The sequence below is a fragment of the Felis catus genome, chromosome A3 (assembly GCF_018350175.1).
Source record: "Felis catus isolate Fca126 chromosome A3, F.catus_Fca126_mat1.0, whole genome shotgun sequence".
In the NCBI taxonomy this organism is placed as follows: domain Eukaryota; kingdom Metazoa; phylum Chordata; class Mammalia; order Carnivora; family Felidae; genus Felis; species Felis catus.
The window spans coordinates 110,652,214-110,677,790 of record NC_058370.1 but is presented as its reverse complement, the minus strand read 5'-3'; the positions used below and the strand labels follow the sequence as shown (position 1 = coordinate 110,677,790).

The 25,577-nt window shown below is 43.7% G+C and overlaps 1 protein-coding gene across 3 annotated transcripts in view; it reads left to right on the top strand.

Moving 5' to 3' along the window:
• Nucleotides 1-25,577, top strand: part of CRIM1 (cysteine rich transmembrane BMP regulator 1) — a 192,885-nt gene that overhangs the window by 146,220 nt on the left and 21,088 nt on the right. Inside the window, exons 9-13 of one of the 3 annotated variants that reach the window (XM_023251961.2) lie at nucleotides 2,221-2,377; nucleotides 5,356-5,477; nucleotides 6,640-6,849; nucleotides 10,622-10,837; nucleotides 14,875-15,096. In XM_023251961.2, the coding sequence (XP_023107729.2) occupies nucleotides 2,221-2,377; nucleotides 5,356-5,477; nucleotides 6,640-6,849; nucleotides 10,622-10,837; nucleotides 14,875-15,096 (927 nt within the window). The remainder of the gene's footprint in view (nucleotides 1-2,220; nucleotides 2,378-5,355; nucleotides 5,478-6,639; nucleotides 6,850-10,621; nucleotides 10,838-14,874; nucleotides 15,097-25,577) is intronic. The other 2 variants (XM_023251962.2, XM_023251963.2) reach the window with 2 other exon arrangements.

The following is a 25,577-nucleotide window of genomic DNA, read 5'->3' as shown; positions in this document are numbered from 1 at the left end:
TGGGCTCTGTGCTGACAGCTCAGAGCCTGGAACCTGCTTCAGATTCTGTGTTTCACTCTCCTGTCTCACTGCCCCTCCCCTGCTTGCACTCTGTCTCTCTCTCAAAAGTAAATACAAACATTTTTTAAAAATAAAAAAAAAAAGAGTGAAAACCAGTCTGGATTGAAGTCTATGGAAAAACATCTTTTTTATAGGAGCAGAAAAATATTAAGGCACAAAGATGCACTGAATCCAAAGTTCAAAGGAATTGAATCCCCAGGGATTCTGACTCTGGGACGTTCTCAGAGCGTTTTTAGTTTCTCTATTTCATACCAACATAATTTGCTTGGTGTCATGACTTAAAATTTCATGTGATAGAAAAATGGGCTCACAACTTCTGTTTCATTGTCAGAGAAAGAAATGTGGCTCTGAAGTCTTCTCTCTCCTTCATCATCCCTTAACGATGGAAACAGATGAAAACTGATGACCTTTCAAATCCTATAATTACAAATTTTTAAATGAGCCATTTAGAATTTCACTTTTAAGGATGCAAATTAGTAATCAGTTGCTTCGCAGTATGATACAGACCCACGGGGTTATATTAAATATGTGTAATGAAAGGTTTATGATCAGGACAAAGTAGAAAATTATACCATAAATCACATTTTTCTCCATAAAAGATAGCAAATTAAATATTCGCGTTTTGCCAGCTAAGATTCACAAAAGATTCTATCTTAAAATATTTATGTAAAACATGAACCCATCTCACCTATTAATTGTAGTTCAAGGTTTAATTTTAGATTACAAGATTTGTTTGCAGAGGGTCACATGATCTGTTTTTCTTAGTAACCTATGCATTATTTACAATATTTATGCTTAAAATGTGTCCATATAAAATACAGATTCATTTATTATTCCGACAAAAATAGTTTCTGCTTCCCATCTTGCCAGTCCATGCAGAGCAGGAATCAAACATTGCTGTACTTTTTTTTTTTAAATGTTTATTTATTTATCTGGGGGGGGGAGAGGGGGAGGGACAGAGAGAGAGAGAGAGAAAGATAGAGCATCCCAAGCAGGCTCCACACTGTCAGTGCAGAGCCCCACACGGGGCTCAAACTCACGTACCGCGAGATCATGACCTGAGCTGAAGTCAAGAGTTGGACACTCAACTGACTGCACCACCCAGGCGCCCCCAAAGTTGCTGTACTTTTGCCATCACTGTCTCAGCCTCTTTAAATTTGGTTGACTTTCAGACTACATTCAATACAAAGAGGCGTCAGGTTGTCTTAGTGCTCCCCCAGGCATGCTTTTCTTACTGGAACATTTTCATTCCCTATATGAAGTCCTATCTCACACCTTTTGAAATCTTTTTAGAAGACTTCTACAAAGCTAATATCTCCACTAGCTTCTTTGGCCAATCTCCATAGTATCTTACCCTCCAAAATAATCTTATAATTAACTGGGGACAGTTAAACATCACTCCAAATTCTGCTAACAGAGGAGAGTTTGAACATTTCAAATAGTGAATAAACATTAATGTAGACATTTTTGCCACATACACTTTTTAGTGTCCAATTAAGCTTATCCTAATACCTGGATATTTGTCAATGGTAGGGAAAAAATATCTAAATGAAACACTGTTTCATTTTATATCATGTGGTAAGACTGGCTTATTTTTAAAGAAAGGGTACGAAATCCTTTAGGCTACATGTAATATGCAGTATCATGGGATAATATCTAAAACTCATAAGAGAAAACATTTCTTAATGCTCTATGCGTCAAGAAAACACTCTATGAACATTTAAGAACATGTGTTATTGTGAGCATTTACTAGGAGAAAAATATATAATGAAATTTGGGGTGTAAGTTTCTACTTCTCACCTTTTAACAATACACGGTAAACAGTAGTTTGAGGTAATTCATAATATAAGAACAAATTTTGTGAAAAAAATCACACTCCATTTCACCTGCACCTCAGGCTGTAGTTACCAGCCTGCCCTTCAGCACCAGATCGGAATGAGCTTCAGAAATCTATTGTTCAAAGTTGGGCTTCATTTTGTGTATTGCACGGAGTTCTGTTGGGAGAACCATGAAATAGCAGGTCTGTAACCTTTAACCACTTCCTCATGCTGCGGGAGACATGAGACATTTACACCTGTGGAGCGAGACTGGAAGATTAGGGAAGGTATAGAAGTGTCCGTGTGTCCCACAACACCTCACGGCCTCTGTGCTTCTTCACAGGGGAAGAGCGGTGCTCGGGGCTCAAGCGAGGGTGTACTCTGGACTGCCCCTTCGGCTTCCTGACTGATGCCCACAGCTGTGAGATCTGTCAGTGCCGCCCACGCCCCAAGAAGTGCAGACCCATCATCTGTGACAAGTATTGTCCATTTGGATACCTGTAAGTATTTAATTCAGAGGATCTAGTCTTAACTATCTGTAACTTAATGAAACGTCCACACTTATTTTGTTAGCTGTTTCGTGTGTGTGTGTGTGTGTGTGTGTGTGTGTGTGTGTGTGTGTGGATCAGTGATGCTGAGAGTCCAGAATATCTGTGCTTGCTTTGTTATGTGAATCGGAGAACAGTAAAAAGGGGGTATAAACACTCAAGTTTTGCTTTTTTATGCAGAGGGACCAGAGCCTTTCTGGCCACTATCCTTTGGACCTCTTCTCTGAGACTGCCTCATAGCAAGGGCCTTTGGACGCTGCCAGTGGGGAATTGTCATGAGGTCCTAGTATTACACGTGCCACAACTTCTCATAACTGCCCCAGTGACTATTTTGTGATAATGTATTTAATGTGTATTTTAAGTTCAGTGGACAGCCGCTCGTTGGCAATATGGAGCATGCTTATTGGCCACGCCTCAGTATTTTATCTTGGTTCTGGTCTGTAGTTCATACTTTTTCTTTAAGGACCAGTACATTTTATGAATTTCTTTAGAGATAAGAACCATGATTTGTATCTTCAAGTATTCTTTGTTGAGTCAAACCCCGTGGAAATCTAGATTATCCCAGGAGATAAAGACACTTCACATTTGTTTAGTGTCTGTATTAGTGTCTCTTTCTGCCCTTACAGCTTTGTTGGTTCCCTAAAAACTTACCTGTCATAATCTTGCTTTATCATTTTTTTCCCTTGGTTCCCTTCCCTGTCTTTCTGCCTTTCCAATTTGGTATATTTGTGTATTGCTAGTAATTATAAGGGACTTAGACCCATCATCTCTTGCCTGGCATTTTAGTTACCATTTTTATTCTTTCTCTTAGAAATTCTGGTTTAGCAGGGTTAGGAGAATTTTAAATCTAATTTTAATCAGATAGTTAAATTAGGAGTGCTCACTATTCTTAGGAAGTCCCCAAATAAATAAACCATCATTGTTCTTAATCCTAAAATGTGACTGTGATACCAGCACAAGTATAATTATTTCTTAGCTTCACTGCTAATGTAGAATAAAGTGTTATTATCGTAATAGTAACTACAGCCAACCTGCTGCAGTATTATGACAGCTCAGAACCAAGACTGCATTCAAGTCCAGCCTTCCCCTTGAAGAGAAATCTCTTAGAGGATTGTGGGGTCCACTTCATGTTCCTATCAGTGAGAGCATTCAGTGCAGACCAGGTGGACCAGCAGAGACAAATGAGTACTGCCTCAGCTACAACATGTGTTTCAAGGACACCCTCTGAAGGAGGAACGTTGGCCAGACACCATGTGGGAGCATTATGAAGAAGGCGGCCATCAGTGCCCCTTATACATACCTGCTGAGTTGATTGTTACTCTCTGTGTGCAGCCAGGGCTTACGGAAGGATTGGGTGGGTAGATGGACAGATAATAATACATAAAGGAGTGAACAAACAAATCAGATAAAGCCTCAATAGAACTTAAAAAGTGACATGCTGTCTGACATGAGTATGAATAATTCATTTAATTCATTGGTCTCATTATGGTGGCATAAATAAGATCCTAGTGTTCGGTTCTCATTTCACTTAGCAGATTGTAATTTAATTGTCACGTGGGCAGTGGTATACTGAGGGTTTCCCATGGAGCTGTCTTCTTTTGGAGTTCCTTGATTTATCCAAGATGAAGACAGGAATTTTTTTTCTCTTTTTTCTGTTTTTAGTTGGATACCACTGTTGCCACTTAGGGCTAATGGGGATGAAACCTGAGGGTAAACAGAGTAACTCCTCCTTGTCTGAGGCGCATTAAGTCAAGTAGGGCAGAGCCTGCAGAGGAGATGTGGAGCCTAGGAGAAGACTCACTTCTGTGGCTGGTTGGACACAAAGTGAGCTCCTCTGTAATAGACAGTGACATTCTCCTTTCAGAGAAAATAAGGAATGGTTGTTAAGAATTTTTCTTTTCAAAAAACCTCCACTTGGGGCGCCTGGGTGGCGCAGTCGGTTAAGCGTCCGACTTCAGCCAGGTCACGATCTCACGGTCCGTGCGTTCGAGCCCCGCATCATGCTCTGGACTGATGGCTCGGAGCCTGGAGCCTGTTTCCGATTCTGTGTCTCCCTCTCTCTCTGCCCCTCCCCCGTTCATGCTCTGTCTCTCTCTGTTCCAAAAATAAAAATAAAAACGTTGAAAAAAAAATTAAAAAAAAAAAAAACCTCCACTTAAACTGCTGTGATGTATTTCATAAACACATATTTATTTATTTCACATCATCTTTCTGATCACAGAATTCAGGCACTCTAGTTTATTAAAGGAAAAAGATCACTGATGCAGTCTTTTTCCTTTACCCTGCATGCTTCCGTCCTACCCCATGTACGGAGCACTGCTGAGTCGGTATTATTTTCTAATGAGTGAAACAATGAGTGGACACTGATGGCAGGGTTTCTCAAAGCTTTGATTCTTTCTCACTCTTGGCTATAGCATCCGCAGGTCTGTGGAGCCTTAACGTTCTCCTTCTGACTTCCCTAAGTTCAGTGAAGCGCTCATTACTATTTTTACTGGTGTCTGAGATCTCTCAGAGATTGTGGTCCGTGAGAAAGGCCTACTCCGACAAACGAAGGACTCTTGCCCCAGTGCTGGCCTCTAGCAGTGCCCAACAATATATCCTTCACCATCCTGTTCATGGCATTATGCATCCGTCTTTTTCATATCATGGTACTCCTTTTCCTAATTAAAACAACAGTCATGTCATTGGGGTTCTGATGGTCACATCCCAGAAGCACATTAGTACTTGGGCAATTCTAAACCTTGGCCGTGGGTGGGTGGCGGTCACGGCCACAGAGAGCCAATTACACATCACTCCACGAGTTTTGGAGAGCGTAAGTCAAGTCATTCTGCTTCATAGCAGTATCACTTCAGTGACCCTTGATCGGAGCATTTGGGCATCATTTGAGACTTTTGGATTTTCTGACCTCTGACAAAATTTTAATTACCCAGGAAGAATAAGCACGGCTGTGACATCTGTCGCTGTAAGAAATGCCCAGAGCTCCCATGCAGTAAAATCTGCCCCTTGGGTTTCCAGCAGGATAGTCATGGCTGTCTTATCTGCAAGTGCAGAGGTAAGTGCGATCGCATGACCCTCCTTCCCTCCCCCCCCCCCCCCCAGCAGACAGGACTCAGAAACAAAGAACAGGAGGACATGATGTAAATGGAACAGTTTCAGTGATGATGGTCTACTCAGATACAAATGTCACTTGTCCATGGGACCTTCCCTTTTCCTCATGTCTCATTGGAATAAGAGCTCAGAATAGAATTTAAAATAAACATCTAATAGCCAAGCATATTGCACCAAATTAGTGACTTCTCAGCTCTTCAGTTTCACTCATCTTAGGAACGTTAGCCTAAAGCACCTTTGTCTTGACCTCCATAGAGGCTGCCTCTGTCCAGCAGTGGCTTGATAGAATTGATGCAGCAAAGAGCCCTTTTCAGAGCCCATGCAGGTGGGTGTGGCTAAGCAGCCTGCTTGTGTGTTTTCTGGTAACACGGTTTGCGATGACAGTTTAAACTCGTGCTGAATAAGCACATGCCAGCCTACACCTCTAGATAGGCATGAAGCCTGGGCATATCTTTTGCCTGAGACTTCCCATTCCCGGGATGTCCCTGAACCCACGTGAACATGCACGCTGACCGCCACTTTTGCCCATAGCCCAGCACCTACTCCGGTATGTTTTAGTTGTCTGCGTGATCCACCTACTCAGCAGTAAAAGATCCCTAAGTTTGTTGTGTGTTTTTTTTTTTCAAAGTTAGACAGTTACCACCTTAACAGTGTTCTTAAGGGATCAGAATAAACAGAAATCTAGTCACTGCTTCAATTGTGTTCCATTGAACAAAAATCTGTTAGTTTCAAGAGGCCCAGGATTTCCCCATTGGGTGACTTCTAGAGAGGCTATTTGGCATGTATGGAATATAATATACCATTTTCTGTGAAATCAGTGCTCGTTTACTGCATAAAACATGAGCAAGTAGGAATGAAAGGAGTAAAAGTAACTGTAATCCCGCCAATAGAGAAACATATTTGCCAGTTTTTTTCCTGTTTTTCTTTTTTTTTCCAAATTGAGAGCATATTGACTTACATTCTTTTCGTGAGCCTTTCCCGTGTCGTGAGCTGTCCTTTGTACACGTGACTTTTGGTGGCTGGGTAGCATTACCTGGGAGGACACTGCAGGCTGTTTCTCCTGTGCCGTAGCTGCTGCTTGACCAGGCTGCCTTCTGTCTGTCCAGAGGTCCCTGCTTCAGCCGGGCCACCTGTCCTGTCAGGCACATGTCTGTCCATGGATGGCCATCATCATAAAAATGAGGAAAGCTGGCATGACGGGTGCCGGGAATGCTACTGTCACAATGGACGGGAAATGTGTGCTCTGATCACCTGCCCGGTGCCTGCCTGTGGCAACCCCACCATTCATCCGGGACAGTGCTGCCCGTCATGTTCAGGTAAACGCTGGCTGCCATCTTGTGCGCTCCCTCAGCAAAATGACTTCTGCCTTGCAGGGCCTCATCGCATCTTTGAGTGTGGGGGGTCTTGCCGGGGATGACCCCCCAGAGCACTTTTCAGCTCTCTGTGGCTTTTGTCGACAACAGCCACAAAATCAGCCAGGTGTTAGCAATGATTAGCCAGAGACCAGAGAAAAAGCAAAAGCCCTAAAACTACTGTCCTCCTTTTTTAATGGTTTACTCAATTACATTGGTCTTTGAACTGTATTTTTTTTTAAAAGGTTTGCAGACCTGATGTCCTTTAAAGTCCAGCTCTCCATTTTATGGATAGTGTATTGAGGCTGAGTGCTTTAGTTAATTGGAGGGGATTGATGTTAACTTCATTCCATTAAAGCATATTATTTATAAAGGACTATTTGAGAGGGAGAGGATTAGCGAAGTCTGTGGCTATTGCCCTTTTCTAAATTAATGGCTATGTGGTATTCTTGCCAAATGGAGATATTTAGAGTGACCACACATCCAAAACATTTAAAATCATAATGCTGGTAATCAAGAGAAGTTGCTAGAAGAACAGACCAGATTATATAACTCATGGGCGTCTGAATTATGGCTGTCAATAACGGTAATTATTACCATAATAGCGCATCTAGTGCCTTTCATCCAAAAAGTTCAACGTAGTTTTATATTTATTATTTCTTTCGCAGTACAGGCCACTTTGAGTTAGGGGAAAATGCACTCAGGCAGTTTTTCATTTGAAAAACAGACGCAGAAATACTAACTCTCTTACCCGAAGTAAAATAGAGTGTCAGAAGGCCACGGAGAAATGAAGTCTCCCGATTCTTGCATCTGATTTCATTTAATGTTGGAATGTGTGTCCTGTCAGATTTCAGAGTCGGGATACCTTCTCATCCGGTCCATCCCATCCCTCCCTGTGGATGGACCCACCTATGCCGTGGATGCAGTCAGGAGTCAGGAACCGGAGACCTGTCTTTCTCCAGCAGGACAGGCACAGCCTGAGGTGGGGGGCGGGGGCAGGGGGAGGGGTGGCAGCTTCGCCTTCCATGGCAGGGGAGTCCCTATTAGCTCTGAGCTTCTAGGCCCCTCAGTAACTAAGGTATCAGAGTGACAGGCAGCTCCACACCCCTGTAGAGAACCAGATTGTCTTGTCCTCATATGAGTCTTAGGTGTTCTATATCGAAAGTTTCCTTTTTCATGTGTTTTGCTAGTTAAATATGAAAAACCACCAGTATCCACTCAAACAGAAGGTCAATGTGCAGTGTAATGAGACAACTCTGTTGACCCTTTGGGGAAGAAAAAAATCATTTGTTCCAATGAAGACCCAGTGCCTTAATTTTATTTATTTATTTTTTTAATGTTTATTTATTTTTGAGAGAGACATACACAGAGTGTGAGTGGGAGAGGGTCAGAGAGAGAGAGAGACACAGAATCTGAAGCGGGCTCCAGGCTCTGAGCTGTCAGCACAGAGCCCAATACGGGGCTCGAACTCACTAAGGGAGATCAGACCGGAGCCAAAGTCGGAAGCTTAACAGACTGAGCCACCCAGGCTCCCCACATCCCCCCCCACCCCCGCCGTGCCTTAATTTTAGGCATCAGTGTATGGAATATGGACCACACACCTGCGTCTTTGCCCCACTTGTACTCCGTGAAGAAGTGAGCCAGAGGGCTTCAAATGCGAAGACATTAGTAAGAATAGACCATTGATTTAAGAACTGAAAGTCAGTGGGACTAAAATGAGTTTTCTCTGTTACAGAGATAGTGAAAACTCTTCTATAAACACACACAGAATAATTGACGTATCATTGTGGGTTGCAAATGTCTAGATATACATGCATAAAAACATGCGTGTATGTGGGTATGTAGGTATATTTTTCTCCAAATATCTTAAGTGGGCTACCACTTCTGGACTCCGCTGATGAGAGACCCCAGAAGTATTGCATTCGGGAACCCCTATTTTAAATATTTTCTCCCATTCAAGGATCAGCTGTTTTCCTTTCGGGGGTAGCTCCTAAACTGTCCTGCTAGAAGATTCACCAGACGATACTGTTTCTCAGGTTTTTTTCTCCTTCTCTCCCTCTGCCTCTCCATTTGTCTCTTGTCCCCATCTCTGCCGCCACTCACATGTTCTCCTTGAGGCACGGAGTATGGCAGAGAAGCTGGCAAGACATCTGCAAACGTGCCTTGCTTTCTTCCAACCACTTCCTTCTGCATCAGCGTTGAGAAGGGCAGTGATTGGCAAGCCTCTCTAAGTCATTTTGGAAAGGAAAAGGCAGTAAGGGAAAGGCAGTCATGCTTTTCCAGCATTAGCTTATTGCCACTCTTTGGAAAAGTTTTTGTCTCCTCTGGAAACCATCTCGTCCCCCCTCACTTGCGTTCTAGTTGCTATCCTCTCCACTTGTCTCATCACTGGAGAGTTTGGTCTGGTGGCTTATGAATGTAAGCATTGGCTAGTGTGTCATTTCTCCCTAATCGGTCCACTCGGGCAAAGCTCCAGTCTTTCCTAGTGCCCTTGAGACAAAGCTGTGTTCGTAGTTACCATCTTAGCTGGGAATCCGCCCACAGCACTGTATCTCATCAGAGTTGTGGATTCTCACGCTGACCATCACTTTGAAAGTAACAGCATGGGAGCTCTTCAGAGATTCCAGCTCTGAGCATCTCCGCACAGACAGGGGAGCTGTCCTGGGGCCCAGTTTCCACTGAGCTCCAAGCATGAGCTAGCCATGGTGTCTCCAGACTGCTTCTCGGCAGGGTTCACCACTGTCAACACCTTCTTGAAACCCTTGTTGTATTTGGATGACACAAGTTTGGTTAATGTCCTCATACTTCTCGTCTCCCTCAGCACAACTTCAGGGCAACTCCCAGTACCACTGCAGACCTTTTCAACATTGAGTTCCCTCTCTGTCATTATCATCTCACCAAGACACCAAAATCGCCTCTCTTCTGGGGCAAGAAATCATAGTTATCATCAGTTTCTGGGCATTTACCTCTCTTGATGATGACATTGCCAAGCAAATGTTTAGTCTCAGGTGAGGGTTTCCAGACTGTTGATTCTGAAAGAGCATTCCTGCTCCGTTTGCTGCCAGCTAGTCTAGGGGTGTGGCCTGCTCGACAGCAGGATGTATTTCCAAGCATAAACGTACGCAGGATCATAGAGATAATGAAGTGGATGGGGCACAGACCGGGTTGGAAGTTGTGTTTAATCTGGAGGCATATCCATGATCCAAACAAACATAGCTGGGGTGCAAATTCCCTGTCTGCCCTGAATACCTTGAGTCCTCTGCTCCTCATATGTAACATAGGATCCCAGTACCTACTTCACAAGGTTGGTGGGAGGAATAAATGAACCAACACACATAAAACAGCATGGAAATTGGGCCACAGTAAGCTTTCAGTAAATGAGAGATTGTTATTCTAGACACTTCCTATACATTCAGAGATCCCTTAAGAGGCCCTGTTCTCTTCTTGACAGGAAGAGTCCCTCTTGAGGTAATTTAATTCCCTTACTGAATTCTGTCATTACTGTTGACACACTGGAACCACTTGAACCTCTCTTCTGGAAACCAGCTCTTTCACCGTCCCCTTCTATTCCTGTGCATGGAATATTTCTTCACCGTCGTCTCGCTGAGAACAGAGTGAGATACTCTACCGCCATTTCTCTGTCCCTTCGAGCAGATAACACCAGCTTCTCCAAGGGTTGGCAAGACCGCAGTTGAGTAAATTCTTGTGTCTTGATTTTTTTTTTGTCATTTCCCAGATGACTTTGTGGTGCAAAAGCCAGAGCTCAGCACCCCCTCCATTTGCCACGCCCCCGGAGGAGAGTACTTTGTGGAAGGAGAAACCTGGAACATCGACTCCTGTACGCAGTGCACCTGCCACAGCGGGCGGGTGCTGTGTGAGACAGAGGTGTGCCCACCGCTGCTCTGCCAGAACCCCTCGCGCACCCAGGACTCCTGCTGCCCACAGTGCACAGGTAACTGCGCCGTGCCTTGGGACGTGCTCGCCGGGGAAGCCTGCGGCTTGGGCCCTGTCACTCCGCAGAGCCAGCAGGCCGGGCTGAGCCCCACGTGGCAGCATGCCAAGCCCGGGAGCCAGTCACCCAGGCCGGAGCAGCTGGCAGCCTGCTTCCTAAATTCATTCCCCTCTATCAGCCACGTATATGTATGTAATTAATATGCCTTGCATTTGAGGTGACTTTGAGGGGGAAAAGAGACTGTTTCTTTCTGCCATTCTTGTCTCTTAACCCTACATCTCAGACTCGGGAGTCAGCCCTGCTGCAGCAAATTATTCCAGCTGATTTTGCTAATGTGGAAAGTCATCTTTGTCCTTAACAAATGTGAAGAGCAGTTATTGATAAATAATGTAAATAAAATTCTTTGTACGGAAGGGTGGTGGAGATACTTGTGGAATGTTAAACAGAGAATTGATAAAATATGCATCATGTTCACCCCCTCAAATCTGCAGTGACAAATAAATTACGATCCAAAAGTATTAACTTGACTAGCACTGCACGTGCACAGAGAGTAGTGTTTTTACTGCTCAGGTAACCTGCCTTTGCTTGTAAATTCATGGTCATGATTCAAAGATACAAACGTGATGAAATTTTGTCAAGATTTTAAACGTAAGTTACTGGTTTTATGACTAAAGTGGCACTCGTAGTTAACACCGGAGTATATTCCTTTTTCCCAGAAGGTAATTTGTATATATAACATCGCCAAGTGGACAGCACAGCTACTTTTATTTTGTTGTTGCTTAGCTTTTGGTCTCTTCCATTTAAATCAATAACCATTTGCCTTCTAAATGTATATTCTTAAGAGTAATTTTACTCAGTAAAACATAAACCCATGTGTTTCATTACTTTCTTTTTTCATTTTTTTTTAATGTCTATTCATTTTAGAAAGAGAGCACGCATGCACAAGCGGGGGAGGGGCAGAGAGAGAGGGAGACACAGAATCCGAAGCAGGCTCCAGGCTCCGAGCTGCCAGCACAGAGGCTGATGTGGGACTCGAACTCGCAAACCATGAGACCATGACTTGAACCAAAGTCGGACGCTTACCCGACTGAGCCACTCAGGCACCCCTCATTACTTTTTTGTTTTTTAATCACTATTTTATTCACATTCAAACCCTTATAATGTTTTTCGGTTCAGTTCCTAAGGGGAATAGACACCCCTGTGCACTGACTTTGCGTTTATTAACTTACACCTGGGTGGCTTGTCTTTTCTTAACATACAACCTGAGAGAGAGTTCAGTGATAGCTTTCCTCTTAAACATTAGGATTTATTGCTTTATATATCAGTATTCCAAACATTCCTCTTATATTTGAATAAGAGCATTTCTGGAACGCTATTATTTTAAAATAAGTCACCTGACCCATAATTGATCTTCCTGAACTTTCCATTCATTGTTATGTTGCAGCAATTTTAAAGACTCTTAAAATGCAAAACATCATTTTCTTCACAGTGAATTTTAACAGTAGTGTTGATAAAGGGTGTATTCCACATCTGGAAAAAGACCATCTCTAATCTTAGGATGTTTGCCTCCTAACGTAGTCCAGAAAGGAGAAATATGTACAATTAGAAGAGTTGTGCCCCTCCTGATGATTGTTTCCCCTAGGGTGCCCTGTTATGCCTTCTGTCCTTCCACTTTCCCCCCCTCTAGCCTGGGTTTAGAGCAAGGTCTGGAAACAGAAATGGGTTCACCAAGATGAAGCATCCTTGCAGGTGGCGATTCTTCGCCAAAGTAAGAAAGAGAATGGAATAACACTTCTTTCTTTTTAAAGGTTTATTAAATTCTCTTTCATCCTTTACTGTTTAGAGTTTGAAAGAAGCATAGCACAGAAGAGAGAGGGAGGTAGAATAGAAATAAAAGGAATGGATGAGCGCCAACCAAGGAATTGGTAAAAACGAAGTTTAGGAGTCAGTATTTGGAATCAAAAGCATAAAGATGGGGTCTCTGGAGCAGGAGGAAAATAGGAAGAGAGGCCCAAAGAAGGAAGATACCATGGGCAAGATTCCCAGATGACCGGGTCAGCTAGGGTTTGGTTAGGGGTCTCCTGCCTGGGGGAAGGAGCCCCCAGAATCTGCATCTCCACCCTGGCTCCTGTTCCCGCACTGACAGCAGCTACCAGTGTCCCCCAGGGTCTTCTCTAGGCCTCAACAAGAGGCCTCCAGACTCTAGAGTATTCATTTCACTCGGTACTTCTTAGCTCCATCACTGCTGTCCCTGTCCTCTTCTAAATTTTTAGACATGAGGGTGGATACTGCTTGCAAGAGCTAAGCTGTCATAACCCAGAGGACCCTCAGGGCAAAATTATCCCTGGAAATGGATGACCCTGAAAAGGTCACTGAGAAGGGAATCCCAAACCCCCCATTTTTAACCCATATGGAATTCATCTATGGAACCAGCCCTAAAGTTGGACCGAGAGCACATTTGGAACAGTGGAACCAATGTCTCTTTTTCACTTGGGAATACCTTTGGGACTGGCAGTAGGAGATATGGTTCCATCACTTCCAGGAGAGGGCATGGCACCCATTCCATTTTTTGTTTTGTTTTGTTTTGTTTTGTTTTGTTTTGTTTTGTTTTGTTGCCCAAAACAAAGCAACTGCCTTGCTCCTCAGAGAGGCTCTTGTCAAATCAAACTTGTTGACTGTAGGACGTATTCGTGAGGTGGATGGAAGGAGAATGTGTTGGCTGTAGGACGTATTCTTGAGATGGATGGAAGGAGAATGTGACATTTAGAGCTTCTACATGACTGTGATAACTGCCTATCTTAGTTCTGTTTTGTGACTGAAAATAACAGACTTCATGAGACGGATTCCAAGAGGAGGATGTGATCATTCTTTTGACCATGTGGCCACTGAGAAAATGTAGAGGTTTGCCGGGTAGGACATCATGGCTTTTTCCAAGCTCTTGACTGGTGAAGGTGGTTGCAAGTGCTTTCTCTTAGCAGCATTGTCACATTTCTGAACTAGGAACCTCACTATCCTGTTTTTCTTTGTTCTACCCCAGTCAGGTTTCTGCTTGAGGTTACAGCTTTTCTTGTGATTTCAATGGATGCCAAGACCCAAAGAGATAACTGGGTTTTCTGGTAACATTCTTTTCTGTTTCAAGTTTGACCTGAGAACCCTCTGGTCAAAGTCTTTAACAGAGGCACAGACGACTTGCAGATGATGTGGGTGCCTCCTTATTGAGTAATTTAGATTTCCCATTATCTCTTAGCCATTAACGTGAATGCCTGAACATTGGGATGTTACAAATGGGTGTTTTGAAGGTGCAGTGAAAGTCTGTTTGGATATCGATTGGTTAAGACTGCACATAGCTGCACGTAAGAGGAGAAACCCAGCTACATTTTTTAGACAGATAGAAGTTTCTTTTACATACATTACAAGAAGTGCGGAGGCAGGTGTTTATCGGCATTGATCATTGTCTTAGATACGTAGAGGTCCATCTCCTACAGGTACGATAAGGATATTACAGCTAGAGACAACACACTCATATTCCAGGCGGGAGGAATGTGAGAGTTGCACCACATCTGCGCTTTATTAGGAAAGCGGAAGCTTTCCCAGAAATCCCTCCATTAGCCATTAAGTCCCATTAGCCACAACCAGGTGACAGGGCCACCCTTAGTTGCAGGGGAGACTGGAAAAGCAGGGAGCAGGATCGTCTTGTTTGACTTAACACCTGTTGTGATCCAAACCCTCCACCACCCACCCCACCCCCCAAAACCAGGACTTGGGTAAGCTACCGAGGAAGAGTAGAGAGGATGTTGTACAGACAACTAACAGAATCTTGGTAACAGGTCTTTTGTGGTCCTTATTGTCTTGCGTTCCAAATTCAAGACCCTGCCCAAGTCAGACTTGCCATTTCATTCCTGAGTCACTTTTATAGGAGGCACACCGAACCACAGTGACTGAGTGTGCTTTTTATGAGACACGGTGAAATTCGCTATGTTGCACAGGTGGCCTATAGCATCTCCTTTTCTCTGCTGACCTTATGTTCGTTTTTCCAGATGAACCTCTTCAGCCTTCCTCATCCCATAATGAGAGCGTGCCTAGTTACTGCAAAAATGATGAAGGGGATATATTCCTGGCAGCTGAGTCCTGGAAGCCTGACGTTTGTACCAGCTGTGTATGCATGGATAGCGTAATTAGCTGTTACTCTGAGTCTTGCCCTTCAGTATCCTGTGAAAGACCTGTTTTGAGGAAAGGCCAGTGTTGTCCCTACTGCATAGGTAAGACCACGAAAAAAAATCTTGGGTTTCTACCATTGGCCACTAAATCTACATTGACAGCCATTTGCCTAGATCAGTTAATGTTTCTGACATGTCACACAGAACCAAAGCGCTAGTTTCAGGAGGGTGATGGGGAAGACGTGTTCGCAAGGTAAAACATATTAAGAATAAAGAAATGCTCTCTCAGAATGCCATGATGTTATAGCACTGTCATGTTCTATTGGGCTGCTTTGCTGTTTCAGGATTTTCAATATTCAGCTCCCTTTCTCCACCCTGTTATTTACAGCGGTCTTTCTGTTCACAGAGAAACACCATGTCCCATATTAAGGTACACTTAGCACATAGAGCTCGCTGCTGCCTTGACATCAACTGAATACCAAATACTGATTTAGTGTCCCTGGTATTCCTCTGTCTGCTGACACTTAGTTGATTCCATTTAAACCAAGCAGTTGTCCATGTTGAGGGCTTTCGGGACACAAAGTGAGGCCTGAGAAACTGACAGAATCCTCTCCTTATGACCCATGGGGATACAGCTTTTCAGCAGGAGACATATGTATGTTTGCCCCTGACGTCTATACTGAAATCGGTCCTATGGATATAAGCCAGATGCTGTTCTGGAGTCCAGAAGGCAAGGCTCAGACAGCTGGCAACTCAATTAAAGCACAGCCCCTACTCCCAAGGCTCTCACTCTCTTTCATTGCTTTTGTATTGAGTAGAGCTCATGAAGTCAAGTGAAAGACAATGTACGCCTCTCAAGCCAGTAATGAACGTGTAATCAGAGTAGCAGGTGAAAAATTAGGCAAGCCGTATTAATTGCATGTATTGTGCATTTACTGTTGGAGATTCTTGCATGCTTTCTAGATACAAGTAATTCTGTATATTTGGGATGATACTTGAGGAATAGGAGATGATCTGGCCACAGTGCTTTGTACCAGTTTCCAAAGGAGAACCGATGAATGGCACTCAGGTACCTGTTGGCCACAACTCAAGCTTATCAGGACAGCTCCCTCTCCTTGACTGTGTGACCTCTGGCCACAACAGGAGGCCACTTCCTCTGAGTCTTATTTTGTGTGTTGGTATATAAAAGATGCAGAGATTCTAAAAACACAATTTCTTCCAGGAATTTTACAGCTAGATTTTTCTCAGTATAATGGCCATAGAGTATTAAAATGTATGTTTGAAAGCTGGACTCCCTTTTTTTAATAGAGTGACCACTTATGTAATTTATTCTTCAAACCATGATGCTTTTGAGAGAGAAACAGGGGCTGTTAATTATGATGGGACAACAGCTCTAGACCAGGAGTATCTGAAGCAGATCAGGACCTACGGTTGCCCTACCTTTTAGTGACCAACACATTGGGTTCTTCTGTAATACCCATAAGCTTCCTAGCCCCCAAGTGGAGCCAAAAGCAATGTGTCAAGTCATACATCCAACTTAGTGCTGCTTATTTTTTCAAAGAGCTGACCGGAATTTAGACAAAAAAAAAAAAAAAAAATGGCACTGCCTTTGGTGAGATATAAATAAAAGGCGTAACTAGGCCACCATTTCAGGCTAGGGGATTAGCAGAAAGGAGAAATGTACAACCACTACAACTGCCACTACCATATTTAAATATCAAAACTCCAGTACAGGGGTTTTATGAATCCACCAGGGGCACTTGGATCATACTTAGAAAAGAAACCAGGGCCCAGGAGGCTGAGAATTCCATGTTACCTTCAGAGGAAAGATCTGACAGTGAGTCTCTTGTGTGTTGAAACTTCTCAGATTATTTTGTTTAGATAAAAAAAAGTTCTTGGTTTTGCTGCTTAACCGGTAAATTTGTAATTAGTAAATTACTGAACTAGTACATTTGTTTGCATATAATAAATAGGAAATCACTTCTTTTTCAAAGCCAATGTGACAAATTTAAACTCGTGGAAAGAAACCTAGAAGCAAGAGTAGTCTATGTCTTTCTCGGTTTTGTTTTTTTGTTTTTTGGTTTTTTGTTATTTGTGGGGCTTTGGGGTTTGCTTTTTGATTTGTTTGGTTTGTTTGGTTGTTTCTTTGGCCTTCATATTTCCTCTTCCAATTCTTGCATGATTTAAACTGTACATTCTTCTTTAGTGTGGACAGTTAAATGCCACTTTGGTCCACATTTTTTACTTTGATTTTAAGTTAGTTTGCAAGCACTTTCACTACATTTTTGTTCGTACAAGCTCATGATAATAAAGTGAAATTGTGTTTCAGTGGCAGGTGTAATTGTATTATATATAAATCTAAGGCTTATCTTCAGGAGAACATATTGGGGAGACTGAAGATTTGATGAGTAATACTGTATACTTTTATTCATTCATCTTAATGCTTCATACATGTTACTCTATTATTAAAATAGTCACTGAGCCCCTTCTGTATACATCATACATATTTTGCAAGTAGCCTTACTGGATTAGTCTTCATCCTTTCTCCCCCTTACGTCCAAGCATACAAAGTCAAGTTCAGTCCCTGACTGTGATATGGAGATTCCCTATCTGACTCTCCAGTTAGCTCCCTTGGCCTCTTCAGGCTTGTTCTCTTATCAGCTTCCCGTCAGCCTGGTCCCTCGTAAGGGCTCCAAGCCCGGCAGCACTAGCACCCTGTAGGCAGTTACCGGCTGTGCCTCAGTGGCAAAGCTTGCATCACCATCCAAAGATCACTAGCAAAGAAAAAGACAGGCCATCATTTTGCATGTCCTAAAGCACCACGTTATTTGTCCAGGAGGCGCAGAGGACCAGTGCTTGCACAGTCTCCTGCTTTGGGCTCTCTCTGTTTGAAACCAGCTCTTCTTAATGTAGATAATCTGTTCCCGGGGCCACGTGTGCCTCACCCCACCCAGCCTGCAGTGCTGACCTCACCATGGCCATGGGTCCCTGAGTGAACTAATTAGATCTCTCAAATACAGATTTCCAAAAACCTCAAACCTGCTTTTAATCTGACCTTTTTTTGTAGTGATAAAACCCCTAACCAAAAGCATGCTTCCTTCACCTTGCAAAGTATCCTTTTCTCTTACCGTAAGAGAATTGAAAAGTGGTGATCCTACGAAAAGTACTATAATTACGAATATTTGTGTTCTTTTCAGCTAAATTATCAAGTCACTAATGCGCAATGATAATGCTTCTCTTTTGATGTGTGAAGGCCTCATATTATGTGTGCTAATTTAATAGAATGTGTAATACAGACATAATTAATAGGATTGATGATTAATTTTGAGAAGTGAACAGCTTTGTCTCATTACTGATAATACCCATCATTTGGGAATTCATCCTCGTACTAGAAAGAAACTAAGTAGTAATTACCCAGTCATTTTAGTGAAACATTTTCTGATTCCCTAATTTTTTTATATTCCAGTTTCCTACGCAAATACACACGAATTTAGATTTTATTTTCAGAGGCTTTTTGACTGTTACGATGGCTTACAGGATGGGGGAAGCAAGAATCAAAAGATGAGCTGAGCGCATAAATCAGGTGAAGATAAAAGGTGTGGTGGGAATTGTAATGTGTGATGGCAGATTTGATACGTGGTTTCTCATAAACAGCAGATGCCCTCACCGTGACACCCTTCACCACGCACACGTGGCCTTATCACTGACTGTATCCCACATGCCATTCCGGACCCTTCCTAGAGCAAAAAGAATTCCAGTGAGGTCTTTATTTCCATCCCTTCTCCATGACAGTTAACAATCCAGCCCTCACACAGTCAGTGCCTGTGGGGATGCCTGCCCTGAGGGTGATGCCCTGACCGCATCCCCCTCGCTCTGCTCTGATATTCGTGTTGGTGATGCTTTTGCCGAGAGCCAGACAGCTTCTGTGCGGGGCACCATCAGCATTCCAGTGGACCCTCAACCACGTGCAGGGGTTTAGTCATTCCCGGGCAAATACCATAAAGAGCGCTACATTCGTCATGAAGATTTTTCTGAATTCAGCTCGTGGGGTCTCCAAGCCTATATTGTTGCAGCATCATGCTTGCTCTTGACTTTGGACATTAAGATGCACAGGTGTGCCCCTCGATCGAGCCAGTCTGAACAGGACCATTCTCGGGTAGGCAGCCCCTATGTTGGCCCAGTCCTGTTATTACTTAGTGCATACAATATCGTTTCGAAACTTAGGATTTGGCAGCTATGTATTTATTTCTTTGTAACCATGTGTTACTTTAGAAAATATTTGAGGTCAGATATTTGAAGTCCTGTTTGCTGGCTGGAAATCTGTGAGTCCGTGCATCTTTTTCACTTGAGAAGTTTTTGTCAAAGGTTAGTCGCTTGCGTGTATTTGTGTGTGTATTTGTATACGGGAGGTATGAAATTGTGTATTTGTATGTTATGAAAGTGTACATACAAGTTATAAAATGTGTACGTGTGATGTGAACAAAGTTAAGATACCCCGATTATATATCTTTAAGTCTAGTATCTTTTTTTTTTTTAATTTTTTTTTCAACGTTTATTTATTTTTGGGACAGAGAGAGACAGAGCATGAACGGGGGAGGGGCAGAGAGAGAGGGAGACACAGAATCGGAAACAGGCTCCAGGCTCTGAGCCATCAGCCCAGAGCCTGACGCGGGGCTCGAACTCACGGACCGTGAGATCATGATCTGGCTGAAGTCGGACGCTTAACCGACTGCGCCACCCAGGTGCCCCAAGTCTAGTATCTTTTAAGTGTTGCTAAGTATCCCGTATCTTTAAGAGTCTGTGAAAATGATTTTCCTGCAGACTGATTAGAGATTAGCTATTTTTATATTTATTATATATAAATATTTGAGGTAGAACTTTTATGTGGAATCAAGGTGGCTTGGCACACTCCACTGGTTGCGATGGTTATCATTCTATTTCCTCTCTATTGTGATCTTCAATTAGAAGATGATGAATAATGTTTCTCCTTAATAGAGGCGCTATCTATAGTTTCTATCAAGTCAGTCTATTATACAGCATTCATTTTTGTTTAGTTTTCTGTTTATAATAATGTTAACTTGTTTAGCTATCTCTCCTTACGGATTACAAATATCAATAGTATCTCTTTGGAACATCTGTTGATCGTTGTGTATTTAACTCCACCCAGGAATCAAACATAGCAAATACTTAATTCCTCATCTCTAAGACATACAGTTAAGTCACACACACACACACACACACACACACACACACACACACACACACACACTGGTGAGGGTACTTAAGTCTACACGGCGTGAGCGCTCACTTGGGTCAGTACAGTTACAGCTCTTCTAACAGTGCAGTCTGATCTGGGCCACATGCCAAATCGATTCTGATCGCTCCCTTGAAAGATGGCACCTGCCTTTCTGCAAGAGGTGGTGTACCTTGTCATGCACTCTTACCTTAATCGCCCACCACTGCCTCATCACCATTTGTGGTCCATGTGGAGACAGCGTACTTTCTAAGGCCCCGTAGCACAGCTGCTTGGGGCAGTGTGCCACCCACACACCTCAGAGCTTCCCAGTCCCTTTCATGCTTCCGGGTGTCGCCAGGGGAGAGAAAATGCAGCTCTTTTGGTTTTTGTTTACTTTGAGAGGCCAGGCCCATTTGAGGAGTCCATGAACTTGCGGTGCACAATCCACCGCGAGTCCAGAAACAGAGCCCATGGCATCTGTCATCAGGGCACATCACCATCAGGAAGAGCCCCGTCTGCTTCCCGCACATCCTTCAGAGCTCTGGGCTCCTGAAGTCCCAACACAGCAACCCAGGTGGTCCCAGAAGGTGCCGATGTGATTAAACAGAAGGGAAGGGGAGCCGGATGCTTTTCTGCGTGCTGTTTAGAGGGTGAATGGCTGCAGACGTTCTGGTTGTCACGTGCTGTACTGACTTTGGAATGGGTCTCAAGTTGCCGCAGCAGAAGTAAAGAGTGATTGGTTTCAGTTGGTCTACCCTGCACCCTGGGAAGCACCTCATCCTACTTATGCCATATGCAGCTTTCTCTTTGCACCTCAGTGTCCTAGGCCTTAGCTGTGTAAACAGAAATTCCAGTGGTTCCAGCTGGGTAAACCTCCGAGTGGCATTGTCCTTATCTGGGCACCAGCACAGTCTTATTTTCAAGAGGTCTGTTGCACAGAAGGGAGCCTGGCACTGGTGTCTTCGCCTCTTGTTTCTGTCCAGGAGACCAACCCTGATTTTGGACTCTCGAGTGGTTGGGGGAAAGACCCCCCCCCCCTTCCCCCGATATGGAAGGTTATTTCTGATAAGGAAATGTATTCAGACCTGAAGTCACTCAGCAGACCCTCTGGAGGCTGCTGGCGGGGTGTTCGGACGTTGGGCTGTGACGGCAGGACCCGCTCTGGGTAGTCCAGTGGCTTCCTCCTCAAGGTTTGCGTAACAGAATTCTGTACTCTTTTACATGGAAAGCTTCCCTTAGGTCATAAAGCAAGTATTATGTTTTCCTTATCTTCATCTTTCATTGTTTCTGCCTTTTACACTACATTACGTGTTTTCAAAATGGTTTCTGTATATAATCTCCATGAAGGATTGTAGGCCTTGTAAGAGATGGGACCTCAGTTCAAGTTGAAAATGGAATATTTCCTTGAACTTCCATCCATGAAGTGCTTAATCGACCCACAGCAGACACTTAATGCATGGATTAAGTCCCATTACTGAAAAATTCTGTCCTCTGCATGCTGTGGGAATCAGCCACACGTCCTCGTGTTTACCAGTTTGAGGAGGTTTCTGTCCGTAGAACTCAGGAAAATTTATAATTTTTCCAGTAACTCTATTTCCTATTTTCTCTAGTATGTTGAAGAAACCTGAAAGGCCTCTTTGGCTTTTATAAATGCACCTAGACTCCCACCCCAAGAAACAGAATAAAATAAAACACAAATGGACTTCCAAGAAGGGTCTTAAAATGGTTGTCAGGTCTGCTTTCAAAGTATTTTAAGACATACAGAGAGGTAGGTGTTCGCCTACATGGCAATATTTGTCTCGGGTTTTGGTTTCTGTTTGTTTTGTTTTTTTGGTCTTTGTTTTTTTTACAAAAATGAGTTAAGAACAGATGTTTTATTTACTAGAAGCCAAATGTTATAAGGTACTCAGGTTTTGAGTCAAATCAATAAATATTTTTTGCATTTTTTAGCCAAAAACATTTAATCATGTGCTGATAGGATTACAGTGTATTAGATCTCTGCCTCTCTGAAATTATCTAGACCACCTGCATCTGATTTTAGCAAGACATCAGTTGCATTCTGCTTTTCCATTCTTTTTCCAGTCAAGTAAGGCCCAGCGGGCCAGCACGTTCAAACTCCACCCTCATCTGTGCCCACCAGCCTCCGTGAGTCGCTTAGTGACCTATGAATTATTTGCTCGGATTCCTTCAGCGTTGTGGTTTGTTTCCTCTTTACGTAAACAAAAGTAAAGCTGGTTTCTCAAACAGGAGGCACACACAATCGATCTCTTCTCCAAAGGGAGAGTTCATGCCCAGCATGTGCCCACCTTTGGGATATGGAAATGAAGGGGATATCACAAGCCGGGGATTTGGGTATTTTACTGGCTAAAAGAAGATAAAATATAATAGTAGCGTTCTATTCCTCTGTGGCAGTTAGAGAAAGGTCGCTGCAGTGCCACGTTAAATTTATAAGCTAAAATGTTTGAAAGTACCTCCCGGTCACTTCCTCAGGTCAGCTGCGTCCCTGGTGGTTCTTGACTGCCTCTTCCACTCCCTTGTCTGAATCCCCTCTTCCCCGTAGGGTGCCCCGTGGCTTCTCACACGTGTCGAAATGATCACACTAACGCTCTCTGTAAGTCCCTGGGTGGCAAACTTAGGATACCAGATAGCAGTATAACATTGTTATTAGCATGGCCTGCAGTTGGCCTGTGGGTCTGGACCTGGGAACCTGGGAAGCTGATGAGATCCGCCAGATCCAGGAGCCTCTCGTCAAGGGTGGAGACCTCATCTGCCTTGTGCACCGCTGCGTCGCCAGCGTGCCAGCGTTCAGGACCGTGCTGTGCACAGCAGTGTGGCAAAAGGACAAAGCACCCCTCTCCACTACTGCCGGGGATTACTTTGCAGTAGGACTTAATCCGAGAGTCAGAACTGCATTTAGTTTCTTGGCCTGGGATCCCAGAGCAAATTACTTTTCAGGACTCTAAACAGTACCCTGGAGATTGGAGAGAGCTGATGCCTTTGGTAAAGCCACCTGCTTTCCTCCCAGGAAGTGACTCCCACACTGACACTCTGCCTTCAGGACTGCCACACCCGCATTTAGAACCTCCAGTGTCTACACAGGAAAGTTGTCTCCTGGCAGCAGTTGAAGAGTCGAGTAGAGCGTAGTTTCAAGGGCATCTTACTTTTCAGATCCGTCCACAGAGGCAAGTGGGGGAAACAACCAGGAGATGCTTCCTTTTCAGAGGCCAATGTATATCCCTCATCATGGTCAGGGTCAGAGGCAGAGCAAGGCCTGAGCTCCCATATCGGGGGCTTCTGAAACACTGAATGGACCTTTATAGAGGAAGCAAACAACACAGCTGTGCATTCTGGGGTTTCCCCACCTGTTAGTTAGCTTTATGGTGTAATGGGAAGATAGCTCGAGAGCAAAAGCAAAGTCCCAACTTTAACAGCCTGTTAAGACTTCTTATCTTTAAAAGAAGTGAGATGGCGAAGTTTAAACAGTGGGAGAAGTCAGCTTGAAAGGAGTTAACATTTCAAGGCCTTTGCTGCTTCTTCCTCCCCTTTTGTAGGAACCAGAATCAGGGAAACTGGAAAGAAAAACAAAAATGCAGAGTTCTCCAAACTGCCCCCACGGAAAGACATGGCATACTTTTATCGTAGTCATCCGTGATGCAATATAATGTTGCTTATATTTGAGTCCAAAAGAGACAAGACCCGTGTCTGTGCACTGAGTCACACGACCCCACAGAAGGAGCTGCTGTGCACGAGTTCTCCGGGTGCCTGACGCAGCGTTGGTGAGGACTCCAGCACCAGGTCTCCTTCCTACAGTAGAGACTTTGTTTCTGAAGGAGGCCCAAAGTCCTTCCAAGCCTGGTCTCACGGATGAGAGAGGCCAGAGCCGAGGAAACAAAATACCAGAGCTGCTCTAAACCAAGGAGTGGCCATAAAATAGTAACTGTCTTCATTGCATGGGTCAAAACCTGGCTGTGGACGTCTCTGCCAAAGGAAAATTCCAGAGCTGTGTGAGGCAAGGGCAGTATTGCTGGGATACGTTTATAGCCCTCTGCAGTGACTGCTTAGAAGAGGAGCACATTTGTTTGGATATATAACTCCTGATGTGTTTGTCCTAAAAATAACCTGATTATATTAGTGTCATATCTCGTGTTTTTCTTGGAACGTTCTCCTCTAATCCTCTTCTTCCGAGAGAGATGTTAAATAGAGATGTGCCTGAGAAAGGCCATGGGTCCTCAGTAACCACTTCGTTATCTCTGTTCCTTCGTAGGACTGTGCCAGATACGTGAGGCAGTCAGTTAAAAGGTAAATTACCTTTGAAGACAAAAACCTTAAGCCCCAACAAATGTAAGGGGTAGGAAAAGTGCCCATTTGCTAGGTAGTAAGTAATAACCACGTTCATGTGTCTGACACAAGGAGGTATCCTCCCTGAGGTTATCCTACTGGGTACATGGCGGGCAGAAGGTGTGGGGACTATGCAGCCGCACCTACAATGTTCCCGTCCTGGCCTTGCCACCTCCTTGCCATGTGTCTTGGGCAAGTCATGTAACCTCCCCTTGCCTCACTTCTCTGAGAAATGGGGGTAATATCCTGTCCCCTTGGGCTGTGGAGATCAAAACGGAACTGGCTCATATAAATCAGCACAGTGGCCCATACATAGTAGGCATTCAGCAAATGGATTACTATTATTGGATATCAAAGAATAAAAATCATGTCATTGTCAGTGTAAACAAACCAGTGGGAGTGATAAATAGAACAGTCAAATGGCATGGCCCACTCAATAGCCAAATATAAACTGTGTAGACCACTTTTAGTTGAAGGTTCCCATGTCTCCATTTCTACATCCTTCTTCAGCCAAAGTGCTTAAAATGCTTTTGGATGTACTTCCAACTAGACTGTGCTCTTTCCCCTAAAAGACTATGGCGACTTTATGAGTTAGAACCTCAAATTACATAGAACGGCCACCACGTCTTCCTGTAAATCGACTCGTTTCTAAAACTCTCTGACCATTCTCAGATTCACCCAAATGTGCCGTGGAAGGAGGTGTTACAACCAGTAACCCGGAAAAGAAAGGGCCTGTAAGAAACAGGAGGCTCCAGAATCCGTCAGCCAGCACAAATGACTCCGTGCTCTCAGGCCTCTGTTTAGATCTTTGCCTTTCAGGTGACATGTAGTCAAAAGCAGAAATATTTGTATAAAGCCTCATTAACCAAACTCTAGTTGATTAATCTGGGCCACGTAGCAGCCACCCTGGAAACGATTAATCAGGGCCCTCCTAAACCAAGAATCCTTCATTTATTTCACCCGAAAATTCAGTAGAGTCTTAAAGGTGACTTCGTTTTAAAATGTGTCT